At 49.4% G+C, this 19,274-nt stretch overlaps 3 protein-coding genes across 5 annotated transcripts in view; 2 read left to right on the top strand and 1 right to left on the bottom strand.

The window, feature by feature from the left end:
- DSN1 (DSN1 component of MIS12 kinetochore complex) lies at positions 1-11,512 on the top strand. The gene is made up of 12 exons (XM_048832173.2): positions 1-215; positions 727-757; positions 1,338-1,398; positions 1,886-2,248; positions 3,203-3,276; positions 4,133-4,205; positions 4,707-4,794; positions 6,695-6,754; positions 7,406-7,477; positions 8,883-9,030; positions 9,490-9,577; positions 11,094-11,512. The coding sequence occupies exons 1-12, from the start codon at positions 181-183 to the stop codon at positions 11,198-11,200; spliced, it is 1,200 nt and encodes a 399-aa protein (XP_048688130.1). The 5' UTR covers positions 1-180; the 3' UTR covers positions 11,201-11,512.
- Positions 11,513-11,683: 171 nt separating this feature from the next.
- MVB12A (multivesicular body subunit 12A) lies at positions 11,684-18,745 on the top strand. Of its 2 annotated transcripts, XM_048832174.2 has the most exons (9): positions 11,690-11,969; positions 13,408-13,506; positions 13,841-13,937; positions 14,519-14,645; positions 14,736-14,867; positions 16,244-16,350; positions 16,853-16,917; positions 17,158-17,214; positions 17,383-18,745. In XM_048832174.2, exons 1-9 carry the CDS (start codon positions 11,691-11,693, stop codon positions 17,443-17,445), a joined length of 1,026 nt encoding a protein of 341 aa, XP_048688131.2. In that variant the 5' UTR covers position 11,690; the 3' UTR covers positions 17,446-18,745. The 2 variants fall into 2 exon arrangements, with proteins under 2 accessions (XP_048688132.2, XP_048688131.2); XM_048832175.2 differs by lacking the exon at positions 13,408-13,506 and having other exon boundaries at positions 11,684-11,969.
- Positions 18,500-19,274, bottom strand: part of ATP13A1 (ATPase 13A1) — a 28,934-nt gene continuing 28,159 nt past the window's right edge. For both annotated transcript variants that reach the window (XM_048832170.2, XM_048832172.2), the window contains exon 26: positions 18,500-18,930. In XM_048832170.2, the coding sequence (XP_048688127.1) occupies positions 18,820-18,930 (111 nt within the window). In that variant the 3' untranslated portion in view covers positions 18,500-18,819. The remainder of the gene's footprint in view (positions 18,931-19,274) is intronic.

Genomic DNA, 19,274 nt, shown 5'->3' with positions numbered 1-19,274 from the left:
AATGTTGGCGGCGTCCTAGCCGCGCGCATGAAGTACTCCCAGGAGTCTCGCGCGGCGGGCCTTGCTCCGCCTGTCGCCTAGAACTACGGGTCCCGGCAGGCGCTGCGGTTGGCCGGGCGGCCTCAGTGCGCCTGCGTGGCGGCGGCCGGGCGGTTTGAGTGAGGGCAGAAGGCGGCAGGGATGGAGGCGAAGCCGGAGGAAGTTGGGCGGGGCCGGTGAGCGGGGGCCGTGGGGTGCGGCGGCGGCTTCCCCCGCTGCAGTGTAGCCCCCTCGCCTCGCTGGGCCCCCCGGGGGGCGGTTGCGGTGTCCCCCGTCTCTCCTTCCGCAGGCTCCGGGTGGGGGGGGTCGCTGCGGTGCCCCCCCTCCCCCATGGCCCGTGCGGGGGGGTGTCCTCGCCCATTCCCACGGAGAGCGACCCTCCTGTCCCTGCCCGGCCACCCCTCCCCCCTAGGGCCCCCCCGGCCTGGGGTGCGCCCCCCCTCTCCTCCTCCCCTGGGGCCCGGCTCTAGCGGGCTCGCTCTAGGCACCTCGTGTCCCGAGCTGCCCCGCGGGAGGGGGCTGTCCCAGGCCCGGCCTCCGCGCAGTGTTGCTGACGCCGCGGGGTGCCTGGGGCAACAAGGAGGAGCAGAGGGGTCAGCGCCCGGTGGGCTTCGAGAAGCCTCGCGTGGCTGCAAGAAGTCAGTAGCTTTGGCCAGGTTCTTACCCCACGTGTGTTTGGTGTTGCAGGACTAAAGAGGCCTGGCTACAGGAAACGCAGGTGAGCGCTGTGCCGCTGCCCCACCTTTAAAATGGGGTTTTGTTATCTATTTGTACTGCAGCAGTGCCTAGAAGCCCCTGTCTGGGATTAGTGCTCCTGTGGTCTAGGTTCTGCACAGAAACATGTAGCAAAAGACAGTCCCTGTCCCAAAGAGCTTGCAGTTTAAGCCATGGGCTCTTGGTCTGGAAGTCATGACCCATAAAGAGGTTACAAACAGGGTACCAAGGAGTCCCAGTCATCCTGTGCTTCCTATATTGGTTGGTGGGAAAGGTGGAGCATCACTGGTCTAAATGAGAAGAGATGTCAACAGTTGGGGGATGTGTAGAAGGACAAGTTGGCACTGAGCTGATCATGTTGATCATAATAAGCAGAAGTTGCAGCATACCACTTGCCTAGCTGTTGTCAATGGGCACTGAGATTGATTGTTGGGAAAGGAAAGAATTTGACTATGCATCTTTTTAAGCTTTAGACGAGCAGCCACGCAGGCATCCTGCCTATTTATCTCTTCCCATCCCTTGTGTCCACATGGATTTCTGTTTTGTGGAACTAAAATATATCATGGAAAATATTTATTTCTCAGAATCCCCCCCAACAGAACCTCCCGGGTGTTGAAGATGGGAAGAACAGTGGTGGGACACAAGGTAAGGTATTATTTCAAAGAACTAATTATTAGTTCCCTGGGTAAATGATAGTGATGTGACACAGTCAAGTTGGTTTGGTTTCTAGAGCTGTTTCAAACACAGGGATATTCACATTAGCTATGACCAGAATTGCAGTATTAGATTGCATACTGGGCCAGATTGGGAAAGCACAATCTTTCTTCATCTCTACAGCCCTGTCCTTCCTCCCTTCCTGGACTCTGCAGAGGATGGGTCTAAATATTAATTGAAGGAGTGGGTGGGAACAGAGGGCTCAAACGGTCCACACCCTGACTCTGTGGCGGTCGCCTGAAAACGGTGTAACAGCCATCAGATCAGAATATCTTTCAGTCACTGCCACCTTGGGCTGGGTTTGAAACAGTGATGCATAGGTGACAGGCCCTATATTCCCATTCACAATCCCATGAGAGGTAATTTCCTCTGCTTTAGTGTTTCAGTGGATTTTATCTGTTATGTGTATTTCTTCTAGAACATGACCCCAGTGAGGAGAAAGTGGAGCCTGAACACTTTTCAGAGCCGAACAAAGTTATTAGTCCTGGGCCTGGTAACAAGGCTAATGTGAGAGCAAGTCCCAGTGACAGGGTCAGAGGGGCTACTAGGAAAAGGTCATGTCCTCATCCTAGCCCCAAGAAAATTGACCGGAGTCCCAGTCCCAAGAGGATATCTCCATGGAGAGAGAGTCCCAGGAAAGGCCTCACTTCAAGTTCATTTAACTTGTCCCCAAGGGCACTTGCCATTAGCCCACAAACCACACGTCGCTCATGGTGCCGCTCCAGTATGAAAGGAACCAACCGCCGGAAGTCACTGCCTCCTTTCCACCAGGATGTCACAGGTAGGTGCCATGTACCGCCTTGTGATTAAACTATGCTGAAATCCTTGTGTGAGAATTCTGGACAAATGGAACTCTGACTTCATGGGTGCAATGTGTAAGGCACCAATGCAGTGATTGGGCCCAGACTTTGCTTCAGTTAGGGCTATGTTTGGCAGCTTTCTCTGAGTACAGCACAAAATGAGACCTGGCAATTTTGACTTTAAAATGGATGTTTAGATCATGAGTGCTGCAATGATCCAGTTTAAGCTAATGGGCTATTTATAGCTCTGTCAGATGTCCTTGCCCAAAAGAAGATGGTGACATGAACACCAGCTAGCATGAACAGCTCAAAAATGTGTGCATGTGTACCGTACAAAGGTTCTAAGGGTGAGGAGCAGCATCTGGCTGCACGCAAAGCACTGCTTCTGCTTAGTAAAAATCTGGAACACCAAATCAAACCTTTCACTGTAGAAGTTGGAAGCTCCTATCTGGGCGCATGTTCCATGCAGGCAGCCCAGAGACTGAGTTATATGTTTGATTCTCCATAACGCCGTTCTTTTTCTTTTCTTTCTTTTACAAGGCAGTTCCTTAGTTCCGAAGTGTGTGAGATTCATCCACTAGAGCATGCATAGAAAGGAACCTCCCAGCCCCAGATTGATGGACCATCCTCCAGTGAGGAAGTAAATGCAGGACTCAGCATTAGAGAGTTAACAGCTCTCTTAATGGCTGCTTGAGTTAAAAAGGAACTTCTGTGTTAAAGTTTTCATTACACTTCTAACATGCAACATCTGCTTTGTTACCTCTCCATTTAGCACTTGAGATTGGCTCTTCTGGCAATGAAGTTGCTGGATAGACTGTCCCCGCTCTTGTGTCTATATGCATCAGTATTAACATGGTCCAGCTCAGGGACATTTCAGCTGCTCACAGTTTGTTGTAAACTTGTCTTTTTTAAATGTGTTTGTGTTTAACTTTTAGAGCTGAGCAAATCAATCAGCCTTGATTTTCCTGAGACTGACAGGCTTTCCATGCTCCTGCTGTCTAGTTTCCAGGTGAGGTCTCTGAAGGAACTTTTTTGCTAAAAACAAATTATTTGTGTATTATTCTGCTTCTAATACTTCATTTTTCTTGATGGGTTTTAATCTATAAATAAGTAATGAAGTGTTGTGAGGTGTGGTCTAGCAAGAGGCAGGACTCATGAGTTCTAGTTCTATCTGAATCCCTCCATGAACAAGGAGAGGTCGCTTCACTTCCCTGTTCCTTGGTTTCCCTTTCTGTAATATGGGGGAATAAACTCCATAAAAGTGTTGTGAAGGTTAACTGTTTGCAAATGCTTTGAAAATGATACAAAAGCTAAACTTTACAGTTTATAAACTGATGTAGCTGTGAAACAAGTGAGAGAGATTAAATAGTTTGTAGAATTTAGGCTGTGGCACATTTTACTTTGTCATACCAACTAAGAGGTATTAACTTTGGATTGATTTTATACATATTGGAGCTCTATGGAAAATAATTTTTGTGATTTTTGGTTTGTAGGATTTTATAATTTCACTCCTAGCAAGGTGCTGTTTCCTGCTGCGTAATACCACAGGCATTTGACTGAAGCAATGCTGAAAGCTTTTCTCTAGTTTTGGCTGCACACTGAAATCAATGTTTGGTATTCAGTCTTTAAAACAGAGTGCAAAAAAGACACTTTTGTCATGCTTTCCATTGTTTGTAATAATCTTGAAAGAGAAAACCTGCTGAGATTCTATAATCATCCTCCTGTTGCACTTGGCAAAACTTTGATAACTGCTTCTCCCACTGGATGGTCTAATGAAAAGCAGCCCAGTGTCAGATGGGACATTTTGAATAGTCTAAAAAAAGAAAAACAAAACAAATACCTCACTTTCTTCTCTGTTCTCCCAGTTCTCTACCCAGAAGCTTCAGCACTTCTTGAAGCAGACTGATGGCTTCAGCCCTGAGGCTTTTAAAGCAAATGGTGGGTCTCCATGTGATATATTTAATGAAGGGGTAATGCTATACATTGAGGAGAGTAATAATCTATCTCTAGCTCTCAACTCGCACAGGGGAAAGGTCACTCAATTTCCACTCCAGAGGGAACCAAATGTCTTGGGAAAGAAGGAGCTTGAGCAGCCAAAAAAATCCCTTGAAATTGGTGCTTCTAATAACAGCCCGTGCATTATCAGTGGTGCCAAGAGAATGCCCAAAGTAAGCTTTGATCACATATATCCTCTCTCTGCCAAAGCTAGCGTGACTCGTATCTGGAATGTCCTCTGTTAGGGAACTGAACTGGTTATGCTGTAAAAACAGGGTTCATGGGTTACGCAACATCTTGGCATGTGAGCCCTGAGTACTAGTGTTCCATGTATTTTACTTCAGGCTTCAGTGTGAGTTAGTTCTGCAGAGAGCAGGTACTGTCTGTTGCTTAACTACTGCACTTTGTTTTCTTGTTGTCTTGTTGTCTTGTCCCCACTTCCAGTGAATTCAGTTTCAGAAGAGCTGATGCGTTGTACAGAGAGACTGAAACTAGATGGAACACTAAAGAAATGTACAGAAGAGCTGAAAGGGTAATGACTCCCTGTGGTCGCAGAATGTTGTTGCAACATGTCATGGAGCTGGAGTTTGCTATTCCTGTCCCAGTGCCTGATCGATTATCTTATATTGCAATTCATGAAACTTGTCAAGATTCATATTGCAGACACTGGAGACAGTAATGACCTATTGCAGGCTCTTAATGTCTGATATTGGGTACAACTTATAATGAGGGTCGGCAGGCTAAAATGCCACAATTTTTGCTTGCAAAACTTACATTGGAACTTGGTATTTGTGAGTGCTAAGAGCCCACATGTTAGACAAATGGGCTATGCAGGGCTGTGTTAGCTATCCATGTGAAAAATTTGGAAAATGTATTTAATGTCTTTAATGCTAATGACTCTAAAAGAGAATGTTCATCTTAATAGTCATGGCACCAAAGTGTCTACTGTAGTGCTTGGCACATCAGCAGGAGTTTTCTTGTTTACATTTATATCCTAGAGGGGTCGGCAACCTATGGCATGCATGCCAAAGACGGCACGCGAGCCAATTTTTAATGGCACGCTGCTGTCTACGGCAGACAGCAGCGTGCCATTAAAAATCCTGCACTGCCCAGCCCGCTCTTCTCTGCCCTCCGCCCACCGCTCTCTCCTTCCAGGGCAGGCAAGCGTCCCCCTCCACACACCTCTTCCCCCAGCGTGCTGGGTTCTTGCCCCTCCTCTCCCTCCCTCCCTGCAGCTCATCAGCTGACGGCCCTTGCTACAGAGGGGAGAGGGAAAAGGGGAGCCGCAGTGCACTCTCTGCTCCAGGGACCTTGGGGAAGGGGGTGGAATTGGCATATCCTCTCCAGCCCCCTGCCGTGACCCGCTCAGGGCAGGGGGCTGGGAGCACCCCCACGACCCCAGCCCACCGCCCTGACCCCCCCCCACATACCCAGCCCTGTGTCCTGACTCTTACACCTCCCACATCCCCACCCTGAGCACCAAACGGGAGCTCCTGCCACCCCCCCCCCCACACACACACATTCCCACCTGCACCCCTCGCACCAAATGGGAGCTGCCCAGGTAAGCGCTCCTCACCCAAACCTCCTGCCCCAACCCTAAGCCCCCTCCCTCATTCTAGCTCCTGGCCAGACCCTGCACCCCAACCCCAAGCCTGCTCCTTTAACCCCCAAAGCCCTGTCCTCAGCGCACTCCCACCCTCACCTCAGTGCAGAGAGAGGAATAGAATGGCTAGAAACAGGGAGAAGGTAGGTACCTACTCTATGTGGACAGGGCCGGGACCCCAGACCGGCAGCGGGCTGAGCGGGGCCGGCAGCCAGGACCCTGGCTGGCAGGAGCCCGCAGACGGAACCCCAGACTGGCAGCGGGCTGAGCGGCAGCAGGCTGAGCCACTCAGCCCACTGCTGGTCTGGGGTCCTGGCCGCCGGCCCCACTCAGCACACTGCTGGTCTGAGGTTCTGGCTGCCAGCCCCTTGCCAGCCAGGGTCCCGGCCACAGGCCCTGCTCAGCCCACTGCCAGACTAGGTGAATGGAACCCCAAGCTGGCAGCGGGCTGAGCGGGCCGGAGGTGTAAGATCAGCATTTTGATTTAATTTTAAATGAAGCTTCTTAAACATTTTGAAAACCTTGTTTACATACGACAACAGTTTAGTTATATAATATATAGACTTATAGAGAGAGACCTTCTAAAAAACGTTAAAATGTATTATTGGCATGCAAAGCCTTAAATTAAAGTGAATAAATGAAGACTCGGCAACCACTTCTGAAAGGTTGCCGACCCCTGTCCTAGAATAACCAAAAATTTGAATGAAGTATAATATACTGTGTTTACACAGAGGCACTGCACAAACACTCAACAATCATCACAGCCCTGCGTGATACAGATATTGCCAACACCTTAAAATCTCTCTGATATTGTACTTCTCTGTTTTAGTATTTTATCAGACCCTGCACTAAATGTGTCATTCTTCCAGATGAAGGAATATATAAACAGGTAAGAAAAACAGCCTAGGCCTGGTTTCGTATGGCTGAATGGACACAGTTGGGCCTTTTCTCATTAATTCTTGGTGTTATCAGCAATGATTCAAGCATCTGAAATGGGGACAGGACACTATGTGAAGAGAAGCCTAACACAGAAGCAACTCAGTTAGGTTCTATTAAACAGAGAAACTCACTCTGAGATTCTTTCTGGACACCAGCTCCCACCCTCAATCTTGCTGGTGCTCTATGTCACTGAGTTTATTTTTAAATTTTTAGAGAAAGCTTGCCCAGTGTAAGCCTGCCTTTGTAAGTCCTAGAACTGGACCATGAGCAGGGCATGAATTGCAAGCAACTTCTGGTCTGGAGGTAATTCACATAACACAGCATTCATGTAACACAGAAATCTGTGAGTCTGGCTCTGCTGTGATGTAAGCAGCCCTAATTCCACTTAAGTTAGCACTTGTTTATTTCGTGGCTGAATCTGTCCCCATGTGCATCTGTATATCTGTCTCTTGTAAATCAGAAGGCAAAATTCTGGCCCAGAGTAAAAGCTAGGGATCTGGTGTAATTTCTATAGGCCCTTTACATTAGTGAAGCCCAAGGGAGGTAATTCCTCTCCCACAGTATGTAGTAACTACCTTTCATCTGTTCATTCATTCTAAAGGTTTACTACAGAGTCTCAAACTTGGGATCAGCTTTTACTGAGTTTCCAGAAAAGTGCAGAAGAAATGTCCAGGTTAGATTATTATCCTTTTTCTGTCTGTCCTTTTCAGCCAAAAATTAGATTTAAAATTGAGAATCTAATAGTGCTAGTCACTAGTTAATGTGATCCTCTATTGTATTTAATTCCAGTCTTCTAGAACCCAAATTGTTTATGTTAAAAGACTTCAGCACTTTGTGATCAGTTGTCAATCAGGTGTTCTTTCCATACATAGTTTAATTTAAATATCAGCCCACAGTTGCATAATGAAGCAGCAGCAAACGTCAGACAAGAAAGTCCTGTTAATCATGCTGTCAGCCCTGAAGAACACATGGAAGAGAATATGTTAAAGGAATTAAGTCTTATTTAAAAATACTTGGCAAAGGACTCTGAAATGAAAACAGGTTTCAGAGGAGCAGCCGTGTTAGTCTGTATCTGCAAAAACAACGAGGGGTCCTTGTGGCACCTTAGAGACTAACGCATTTATTTGGGCATAAGCTTTCATGGGCTAGAACCCACTTCATCAGATGCATGGAGTGGAAAATACAGGAACAGGTATAAATACATGAAGAGATGGGAGTTGCCTTACCAAGTGTGAAGTCAGTCTAACGAGACAATTCAATTAACAGTAGGATACCCAGGGAGGAAAAATAACTTTTGTAGTGGTAATGAGAGTGTGAGTTTGACACACATTGACAAGAAGGTGTGAGTAACAGTAGGGGGAAATTAGTATGGGGGAAATTAGGTTTAGGTTTTGTAATGACCCAACAACTCCCAGTCTTTATTCAGGCCTAATGTGATGGTGTCCAGTTTGCAAATTAATTCCAGTTCTGCAGTTTCACATTGGAGTCTGTTTTTGAAGTTTTTGGTTGAAGAATTGCCAATTTTAGGTCTGTTATTGAGTGACCAGGGAGATTGAAGTGTTCTCCTATTGGTTTTTGAATGTTATAGTTCCTGATGTCAGATTTGTGTCCATTTATTCTTTTGTGTAGAGACTGTCCGGTTTGGCCAATGTACATGGCAGAGGGTAAGGCAACTCCCATCTTTTCATGTATTTATACCTGCTCCTGTATTTTCTACTCCATGCATCTGATGAAGTGGGTTCTAGCCCATGAAAGCTTATGCCCAAATAAATTCGTTAGTCTCTAAGGTGCCACAAAGACTCCTTGAAATGAAAAGTACACTCAGGTCCTGTCATTGGAGTTGTGGTAAATTATGGAAACTTGTTTAATTGGGATGTGTAGTTAGGAACTGATTTTCTGCCAGCATTTGTGATAATTTTTAACATTTGTTTTATTGGGACACTTTGGAGATCTTGTGACAGATGACAGAAATACAAATAATTTGCTGCTATCTAGCCACACCTATGCTGGGCACCATTGGAAAGTGGGTACTCCCCATGTGCAGTGGTTATATGTGTACCATGCTTTTTGTTTTCAAGACAACTGGAGCAGTGCAAGACAAATGAAGTGCAAGTGGAACCTGCTAGTTATCTTGGAACCTCACAGGCCAAAGTTCTCAGTAGCAAGCCTAACTATCAGAAAATACTCGCTAGCCAGGGTGAGGTGTTTGACTGCATGGAGCTTGTGGTGAGTTATCGGGTCTGAAATGTACTAAAGGGTTTAAAAATCATTAATGGTGCAAACACAGAAGTGTCAGCTGACCTGTTGTGTCTGAATCATTTGTCTTGAGAAGATGTCAGGCTATGCAAGACCCAGTAATTAGCTGATTTGCCTTAGAGAAGTGATTCTCTTCTCTATGCCAGTGAGGAATTGACATAGTGAGGTCACTGAACATGGTACATTGTTTAATAAATGTTTTCCAGCAATGAACACAAGGAATCTGCTGTTGTATTTCAATAACATTCTATGGTCCAAACCTGCATTACGGGAAATAATGCAAAGGGAAATAAGTGGAAATTTCTAATGAAATCATCACCAAATGCTTTGGTTTGGCATTTGCTTTATTCACCTAGTTCACTAAATTCTCAAAGTTTTCTCTTTTGTCTTCTGAGTTTCCCTGAAACCTTTTTTTTGTGTGTTTTGCAGCTGGATGAACTACAGCAGGCAGTGAAGTTGTTGCAGACTTTCATAGAAGACAGTACACAGTACCTCCGGAATCTGTCAGAGCAACTTGGTAAGCAGACGTTCCAGCCATCGGCAGTAAATACTTCCTATCCATTAAATACAGAACCTTTGTTAAACAATAAAACCCAGAAGGCTATAGAGGGAGGTGGATTAATTTTTGTTCTCTTCCTCTCATCCCTAAATCGCTTTGGCAGTACCTTGACAAGCTGTCATTAGAAGAGGTGGTTCGTTTTTTTTTTTTTTTTTAAAGTGATAACATTTGCTGCACACGGTACTTGTTAGACCACTGTACGAAGCATTAAAAACCTGTTGAGGGAAAAATGACATTGAGTGCATGTTACCTTAGAAAGGGTTTATTGTTTATTTTATATTTAAGCTCTTACTCCACCTTCTTCATTGCTGAGGTTCTGCCTGTGTATGCAGTTCATTCTAGTATATTACACAAGGAAATCTTGGATACCTGTAGCTGTTGGGGACATTTTACTGAATATTGTATTGTGAGACACAGTATAGCCATGTTAATGAAAATAACAAATGACACCTCTCACAATTGCCTATTTAAGGCTGTTCCCATATCAGGTCTCTTATGTACACATCCAAGGTACACCCACATCTTGAATACTGCATGCCCAATCTCCAAAAAGAGAGATTGGAATCAGAAAAGGGCAACAAAAATGATGAGAGGGATGGAACAACTTCTGTATGAGGAGAGATTAAAAAGACTGGGACTGTTCAGCTTGGAAAAGAGATGACTGCGGGGGGAGATGACTGAGGTCTATAAAGTCATGACAGGGGTGGAGAAAGTGAATTGGGAAGCGTCGTTTACTCGTTCTCATAACGCAAGTACTACGGATCACCAAATGAAATTAATAGACAACTGGTTTAAAACAAACAAAAAGGAAGTATTTCTTCACACAATGCACAGTCAGCTTGTGGAACTCTGCCAGGATGTTGTGAAGGCCAAGACTAAACAGGATTTAAAAAAAAAAAAAAAAAGTTTAAATTCAAAGAGGATAGGTCCATGAATGGCTATTGGCAAGGATGGTGGCCCTAGCCTTTTTGCCAGAAGCTGGGAATTGGGCAACAAGGGATGGATCACTTGATGATTACCTCTTCTGTTCATTTCCTCTGGGGCACCTGGCATTGGCCATTGTTCAAAGGCTAGTGGGCTAGATGGAACTTTGGCCTAACCCAGTATGGCTGTTCTTATGTTCTTCACCAGTCTGAGGATTTATAAAGTGAGCCCTAAATCTGTGGATGCTGAACTCTGCCTTTAGGAACAGGAGGAAATTTAAATGGCTAAAATCCCTTTCCCTGCCGTCTGACTCATAGTGCTGGGTTTGTGGATACATGTTTAGGTCACATCCTAAAAGCAGCGTACACAGTCCAGCTGTGGGGAATCTGATGCACAGAAAAGCAAGGGAACCTGTTCAAGACCTCAGACAAACTGGGCCAAAACCAAAATTAGATCCAGATCTGTGCTCCATTGTAACTGCTTCAGATTAGCTAAAGCCTTTCCCTAGACCGTGTGGAGATAACTGAGGATTTTGTTGCTTCCCTTCCAGCATCAAGGACCTTTCAGCAACTGGAAAACTCACCTATTCGGAAACTACTCAAAGTTCCCCCAAAGAAGCCACCAGTCACCCAGTGCCAGCAGCCTCCTGAGGGTTAAACACAGACTTGCAGCAGCGGGCTGTCCTTGCCTCCTTTGCCTTTGCCTTTATTACCTTTCCCTGCAGGCTCTTTCCCCGCTTCTCTAAGAGGCTGTGGTTCCAGAGGTCCAGGAGGCCGGGGGTGGCTTAGCACCCCCTTGCCTTGGTAAATGCACTGTGGGGTGCCTATGGGGGGGTGGGCGCGGTGGCTGGTGGGGGGGCGTCAGAGGGCTTGTTCTGTGGGACGGAGCTGTGTCGCCGGACCCTGCCTTGCTCTCAGGGTTACCTGTGCTGTGAATAAAAGTGCGGGGCGTCGCCCCCCTGTGCTGCCACGTGTGGGCTCTGCTGCTGGGGGCGGGGCTCAGCGCCGAGAGGGAAGAGGGAGGGGACGAACCAACAGACGGGGGGGGGGGGAGGAAGGACTGAACACCAGTAGCGCCTGCGCACTGCACAAGTGGGTGGCGCATGCGTACCAGCCCTCCGCCTGTGATTTCCCGCTTCCGCGTTCAAATGGCGCGTGCGCGCTGGCCCGAAGGGCGGCTCCTTGGTCTCGGATTTGTCACTCTCCGCGAAGAGCCCAATCAGAGGCGCGTGTTCGCCGAGACGACCAATAGGCGGAGAAAGAGGCCGGTGAGGTCCCCAGCCCCGCCTCCCGCCGGGAGGGGAGGCCCGGACGCGGGGAGCGAAGCCGGCGGGCGAGGAGAGATGGCGGCGCTGCCGGAGCAGTCCCCGCTGACCGGGGTGGCCTGGGCCTCCGGTGCCAGCGCGGCGCCCGCCGGCTGGACAGCGGTGAGAGCGGGGCTGCCGGGACGGACATCCCCGCGCCGGGAACAGGCCCCGCCCCTTGCCCCCCGCGCCGGGAACAGGCCACGCCCCCTGCCCTTTGAACTGCCCCCCCCGCGCCGAGAGCAGGCCCCGCCCCTTGCGCCCGCGCCGGGAACAGGCCCCCGTCCCCTGCCCCCCCCCCCCCCCGCGCCGGGAACAGGCCCCGCCCTTTGAACTGCCCCCCCGCGCCGAGAACAGGTCCCGCCCCTTGCCCCCCGCGCCGGGAACAGGCCACGCCCCCTGCCCTTTGAACTGCCCCCCCCGCGCCGAGAGCAGGCCCCGCCCCTTGTGCCCGCGCCGGGAACAGGCCCCGCCCCCTGCCCTTTGAACTGCCCCCCCGCGCCGAGAACAGGCCCCGCCCCTTGCCCCCCGCGCCGGGAACAGGCCACGCCCCCTGCCCTTTGAACTGCCCCCCCGCGCCGAGAGCAGGCCCCGCCCCTTGCGCCCGCGCCGGGAACAGGCCCCGCCCTTTGAACTGCCCCCCCGCGCCGAGAACAGGTCCCGCCCCTTGTGCCCGCGCCGGGAACAGGCCCCGCCCCCTGCCCTTTGAACTGCCCCCCCGCGCCGAGAACAGGTCCCGCCCCTTGTGCCCGCGCCGGGAACAGGCCCCGCCCCCTGCCCTTTGAACTGCCCCCCCGCGCCGAGAACAGGCCCCGCCCCTTGCCCCCCGCGCCGGGAACAGGCCCCGCCCCCTGCCCTTTGAACTGCCCCCCCGCGCCGAGAACAGGTCCCGCCCCTTGCCCCCCTCGCCGGGAACAGGCCCCGCCCCCTGCCCTTTGAATGGCCCCCCCGCGCCGGGAGCAGGCCCCGCCCCTTGCCCCCCACGCCGGGAACAGGCCCCGCCCCCTGCCCTTTGAACTGCCCCCCCTCGCCGAGAACAGGCCCCGCCCCTTGCCCCCCGCTCCGGGAACAGGCCCCGCCCCCTGCCCTTTGAACTGCCCCCCCCGGCCGAGAACAGGCCCCGCCCCTTGCCCCCCATGCCGGGAACAGGCCCCGCCCCCTGCCCTTTGAACTGCCCCCCCGCCCCCTGCCTTTGGAACCCCCTGGCAGGAACAGCCCCCCTTTCCCTCTGCCCCACTTCCCGCCGGCTGCGCAGTTGTCCCAAGTGGCAGAGGCCCTGGCCTGCCCCCACGAGGGGTGAGAACCGACGCCCGCCTGGCCCTGCGCCCTTTGGCCAGGCCCAGGCTCAAGGTCACTGTCTGCATCCCCCCAAAGCACGGGAGGACTTGTGGCACCTTGGAGACTAAGAACGTCAACCACGAAGGAGGCCTCCGATGCAGTGAGCCGTAGCCCTCGAAAGCTTATGCTCAAATAAATCCATTGGTCTCTAAGGTGCCACAAGTCCTCCTGTTCTTTTTGCGGCTACAGACTCACGCGGCTGCGCCTCTCATTCCCCCCACAGATCACCTCGACCCTGGAGGGAGCCACAGCCAGCTTCGGGAAAGGATTTGGGCAGAAATCCGGCTACGTCTTGTGCATCACCTCCACTGTGGCCAGTGAAGTAGGAGGCGCCCAGCGCTGCTGCGTCAGCCCCTATCCTGCCCGCAACCTGACCCTACCCCTACCCTGTGATTACCCAGTGGGGGGTCACATGCAGGCGTGGCCCTAACGCAGAGGGCCTTCACCCAATGCTACTTGCCAGTGTGTGTGAGCTAGACCTTGACCCCTTAGTTTAGTGCATGGCATTAACTTTAACCTAGCCACACACACGTGCTCTTCCCCTGAGGCTGTGGCCCTAACAGTAACTTGCACCTGCACATGCTGAGGGCATCTGCTGCCCTCTAAGCCCTGTGGTCACCCAGTGCTACAGACTGACCTGAGTGTCTTTCTTTCAGACCTCCCCAGGCAATGTGGTCGCCGACGTACTGATCCTGAGTGAGAAAACGCCTCTGCCTACAGGATACCTTTACATTCGGGAGTTCTTAGAACCAAGTGAGTCTTGTTGCTCCATGCCTGTGGCGCGCTCCCTCCCCTATGCCCCCCCCCCAACCTCTCCCTTTCGCCCAGCTATAGCATCTTTCTACTGTATTAAACACGAAGCAACAGTGCACGGTGTGATGTAGGTGTGCCATTGATTTGCTGGAACTAGAACGCAGGCGTTCCCGGCCTTGGTGCACGTTCTGCTAGGCTTAATCCACGTACTAAGTTTGGGAGTTGTATTCCTGTGTGCTAGGGAGATCAGGGCGTAGACATGTCACAGCACCTGTCTTTGTACAGTCAGAGTTGAAAATGCATAGGCCGCATTTATGGGACAGCGTTGTGCAAGGTTTTCTGTTTTGGTGACGCTGGGCCTTTGTTATCTAAAGCTGGGTGATTAGGATTTCAGCTCTTCAAAACGTCTTGCCAGCCGTAATGTTTTTACAGCACTAGCATTAACCTTGGCTTTTTCTTGAGCCAGCATTCACACTGTTCAGGTAAGGCCAGCAGCAGAGACTGAGGTTACATACCATGAGCTTTATTGCTAACAAACGCAGGAATTTCTTGTGATGTCATGATCTCTGCTTCCCTGTTAGAAACGTCCATTTCCAAGAAGAAACGAATATGTGTGAAGCTTGTCCCATTAGGTGCGGCAGACCTAGTTGTTTTTGACATTATGCTGAGTGGCAAGAGTAAAGTGGTCCCATGTTATATGAAGATAGGGTAAGATGCTGCCATCCTTTCACCCTGGCTGCAGGTCCCACTTTCTGTGGCTTTAGTTCTCAGTATAATCTGTTTTTCTTCTCCCCCCAGGGAAATTAGCAGCTTTGCTGTTTGGTGTAAAAAGGGGCAACTTCTCAAACCTAAACCCCTTCCAAAACCAAGGAACATCAGTCCAGCAATGAAGGGGCTTTCACTGGAGACCACAGATCTAGATAACAAAAAGTAAGTAATCAGTCGTCACCTTTGATTTCATTGGTGCCTGTCTTGAATTAGGAGTAAGTCCCAGTTTGTTATGGTGCAACCATGTGGCTTCTGATGTTTTGTCATATGGCTCTCTCCTGGTGCTACTACCAAGGGTTCTGGAAATACCTTAGCCCAGTGTCCTTCACGGCATGAGCCAGGGCCGATTCCCCTGGAGCCTAAGTGCGGATCCTTGTCGATCACACTCTCCAGTGGCAGCGGGGCTGCAGCGAAGGCAGACTCCCTGCCTTCTCCCAGAGAAGGTGGGGAGCAGAGGTCTCTGCACTGCAAGCACCACCCCCACAGCTCCCACTGTCCAGGAATGGGGAACTGGGGCCAGTGGGAGTTGCAGGCGTGATGCCTGCAGAGAAGGGCAGCATGCAGAGCACATGCCCCCACAGGGGCTGCAGGGGCACATGAGCCCCTTCCAGGAGTGCGTGGGTCCGGGACCGCCCGAAGTAAATGCCATCCCCTTCAATGGCCAGGTTCTGAATAACCTTCTCCCACCCAACCTGCAGCCTTCTGGAGCCAGCCCCCTCTACCCCCCTCCTGCACCCCAAGCCCCTGCTCCAGCCCAGAGCCCCCTCCAGAGCCAGCACCCCATACCCCCTCCTGAACCCCAAACAATATTACCAACAACAGTACTATTATGATATCAACTAACAAAGAGCTCAGAGCGTTCAACCGTCTGTGTCGGGTTGCTGTGGCTCTCACGTTGAAGGTTTTTTGCCAAAGTGGCCCCCCTTTCAAAAATAGTGACGGGCACTGGCCTTTGCCCCTTTTCACACACAGGAAATGCACCATTCATGGTGGGACTGGGACTGGATGGAAGGAGGATACTGTGTGCTCAGGTTTGCTTAGCTTTAAGGGCACAGCTCTGGTGTAAGACACTAATGAATCTTAGAGTATTTTGCAGTAGTGTTGCAGCTGTGTTGCTCCCAGAGTATTGGGGGGCGGGGGGTAAGGAAATATCTTTTATTGGACATTTTTGGTGAGTGGGGCAAGTTTTGAAGCTGCACAGAGCTTTTCCTAGTTGGGCACAGATGTCTGGCTCCCAGTGTTGGGACCTGGCCCCTGGAGCACAGGGATCACAGTGGGACTCAGCGTTGGCCCGTCTGCTCCTCTGTCATGATGGTGAGGGCTAGGCCAGTTCTGAGCTCGCTGCCACCCTGCATGCCAGTGTCCCTGGTGGCAATGGCTGGAGCGGGAAGCTCAGCCCAACAAGCCCCATGGGGCAGGAGCTGCTGCTGCAGGAGGAGGTTTTTCATTTAAATTTTCTTTCTTTTTTTTTTTTGGGTGCTGGTTTGCAAATGTAAAACACCGAGGCCTCCATTTGTAAATTGTCTAATCCCTTGCAGGACAGAATTTTCATCAGAAAAGTCTTTGACTAGAGTTGGCTCAAAACATGTATCCATGAAGCGAGACGATTCCATTTATGATACATCTAATCTCTATGGCATCTCAGGTAAGTGAAGTCCTCCTTCCAAGTACAAAGTCTGACAATTAGCTTAGGACAAACACTCCGCATTATATTAGTTGCTTAAGATGGTATTCGTCTTTTTCCTCCACCTAGTTTAAAAAAAATCCAGTCAGTGCTACTATGGTATCGGAAAGGCTGTGGGCTGGAATTTCTAACCTCTTCCACTTGGACAGGGTTATGCAGACAGAACACCCAAACTATCACATGGTGCTTCCCAGAGAGCAGTTTGGGTATTCTATCGTCTGTTCCTTCTCGTAAGTGGAGTGGCATACTGCGATGTTAGAAGACTAGGCTAAGGTAGTCCAGCGGGGCGTTCTCTCACTCACTCTTCAAGCCCTCTGGCAATTCACAAGTTAGCACTCACCAGTCGAGAGACTGTCCCAGGCACCAGGTTTTCCTGACAGGCCTGCCAGTGCCCTGCAGCACAGTGCTTTCATAGTGCTGCTGTTCATCTGTAGCTTTCTGATGATCATTTCTCTTTCCTCAGCCATGGACGGGGTTCCTTTCGCTCTACACCCCAAATTTGAAAGCAGCATCACTAGTGGGACTGATGTGAGTATCGCTGTAATTTACAAGGACACTGTACCAATCCCTTTGAATTAAATTGCTGTTTAAGGGGTGAGTAAGAGGGTCATGTAGTCCCACGGGTTGATGATTCTGTTTATGTTCATAGGGCAAAAGTCTTTGGTTTCCTGGGCATTGCAAACAGTTTTACAGGATAAAGAACCAGTGGGAGGAGGCTGCTAGGACAACAGGAATACATTACCTATTGTAGTTACCTCTGTTTTGTAGGCCTTTTCCATCTTCACGAACTTGAACATTAAGTCTCTTGCTGACATTGAGAAGGAGGTAAGTAATTCACTGCAGCCTGCCCTCTCTTCTCTACCGGTAATACCAAGTTGGAGTACAAAAGGATGGAGGCTTGAGAGTGGCTGAATAAGAGTTCTGTATGTACTAACAGCTATGAGCGTGAGGTAGCATTTTTTATCTATAAACCTTTTCTTTGGTTTGTTTCAGTATGACTATGCCTTTGTAGTTGAAAGGACTGCAGCTGCCAGACTCCCACCCAGCATCTGTTAGCAGCGAGCAGCACAGAGTGCTACCAAAGCATGGGGTACGTGTCCCTTCTAGCAGATAAAGTTATATTCTTCCTATTAAATCATTCCATTGAGGCTGTCTGTTGCCACAGGTGCATAAACTGCACAACCAGCTGTGATGGACTCAATTCTCCAAAGGACACTCTTGTAAAGAACTGAATGAACTCTGTTTCTGCCTTCTAATTTTGTAATATTTAAATCTGTAATCCACTTGGAAACTAGAGAGCACCATCAACTTTTGAAAGATTACTAGCAAAGTCAAATAAGTGCATTTATACTTGCAGCCTAGTAGGGCTATGTCTATACTGCAATAAAAGACACAGGCATGGCCATAGCTGGCATGGGTTGGTGGGCTAAAAATGGCAGTGGAGAGGCTTGGGCTGGACCCTGGGCTCTGAGACCCCTCAAGTCATGAGGTTGCAGAGCCAGGGCTCCAGTCCAAACCCAAATATCTACACTGCAGTTTTTAAACCTGCAGCCAGTCAGCTGACCCTGGGACTAAAACTCGCTGCTGTTTGTATTTTACTGTGGTGTCCACTATGCCACTGTCACCTGCATTTAGCTCTCCATGGAAGTTAAGTTTTCGAGGGTTTACCATAGGGTTTACTTTTGTGTAGCAGACAGCAAGACACTAATATTTTGTTCAGGCTGTGTTTAAAGATTAATGAACATTGGGTATTGAACATTTTTTCTTAGCTCTCTTACTAAAACTCTTTTTTATTCCGGACGTTGCCCCTGGGAAGGTAACTATTTTTGAGGACACAACTTTTTATACAGCAGAAATACTAAGCAAACTAAGGGCTAAAGAGGCTGCTGCTGCTGCTATTGTCATACTAATTAAAACAAGCCTTTGTTCAAGCCCTCCTTGCATATTTATGACTAAGTGAATCTAGCTACTCTTCCTGCCTTGTTTCTTTCATAATTGAGGGACTCTAATTTTGTGTCTGAACCTCAAAACTCATAGAGGGAATAGCTGTTAGTTACTCAAAAGGTCGAGCTCTTACACTACTAGCCCCGAAAAAGAAATTCCAAATGTGTTTTAAAATACACTGATTCCAATTTAATTACCAAATTCTGTAAACGCTTCCTCAAGCATAGGGCAGTACAAAATTCCCAATATGTCACGTCCTGGAAATGTTATTTAAAGGTGTGTTGCCCCATGCAGCCTTGATTGTTACACCAAGTGGTCTCCAAACGAGCATGTCAGAAAGCTTTCCCAGGCCTGCTCCAGAGCAGGGCTAAGTCACTGTCAAAAGAATAAAGATCCTTCTTGCAATCTGGAAGTGTGTCCCCACGGTGTTGTCCTTCACACTTGTATACTCAGCACTGCTGGGATGTTGGAGGCTTGGAATCTGTTTCAGGAAGGCACTTTAAGTTTTGCACTCCCCAGCAGAAACTGAAGAATTCGGTCTACCACCAAGGCGAGGAAGAAGTCAGCCAGCAAGACCTGAGCAATCACAATCTTAAACTGAAAGGGAAGCAGCTTAGATAAGTTATTTTTGGCTAAACAACATATTGAAACTTCCAGCAGTTAAAGCCTGTTTTAATAACTAACTTATTTTTAGTGGGAGATTATGAAGGGGCAAGCGGGGCGTCAGCAAAGTAAATGAACAAATATCTTGCATCAGTGAATGGTGGCAAGCAAGCACTTAGTACAGAACTGGACAGTCTCATCCCCCTCAGTCTGCACTGCACAAAGGAAGCAGGGATGCAAAGTGAACTCTTGCCTCATTTGACCAAACCCAGAAGTCTAGTCTCCCTCGAGGTGGGGAAGGACAGCTCAGTGCAAGGTTGCTGTCAGGGACTAGGAGA

Source organism: Caretta caretta, chromosome 20, assembly GCF_965140235.1.
Source record: "Caretta caretta isolate rCarCar2 chromosome 20, rCarCar1.hap1, whole genome shotgun sequence".
Taxonomy (NCBI): domain Eukaryota; kingdom Metazoa; phylum Chordata; order Testudines; family Cheloniidae; genus Caretta; species Caretta caretta.
This window is presented reverse-complemented; position numbering and strand designations above follow the sequence as displayed.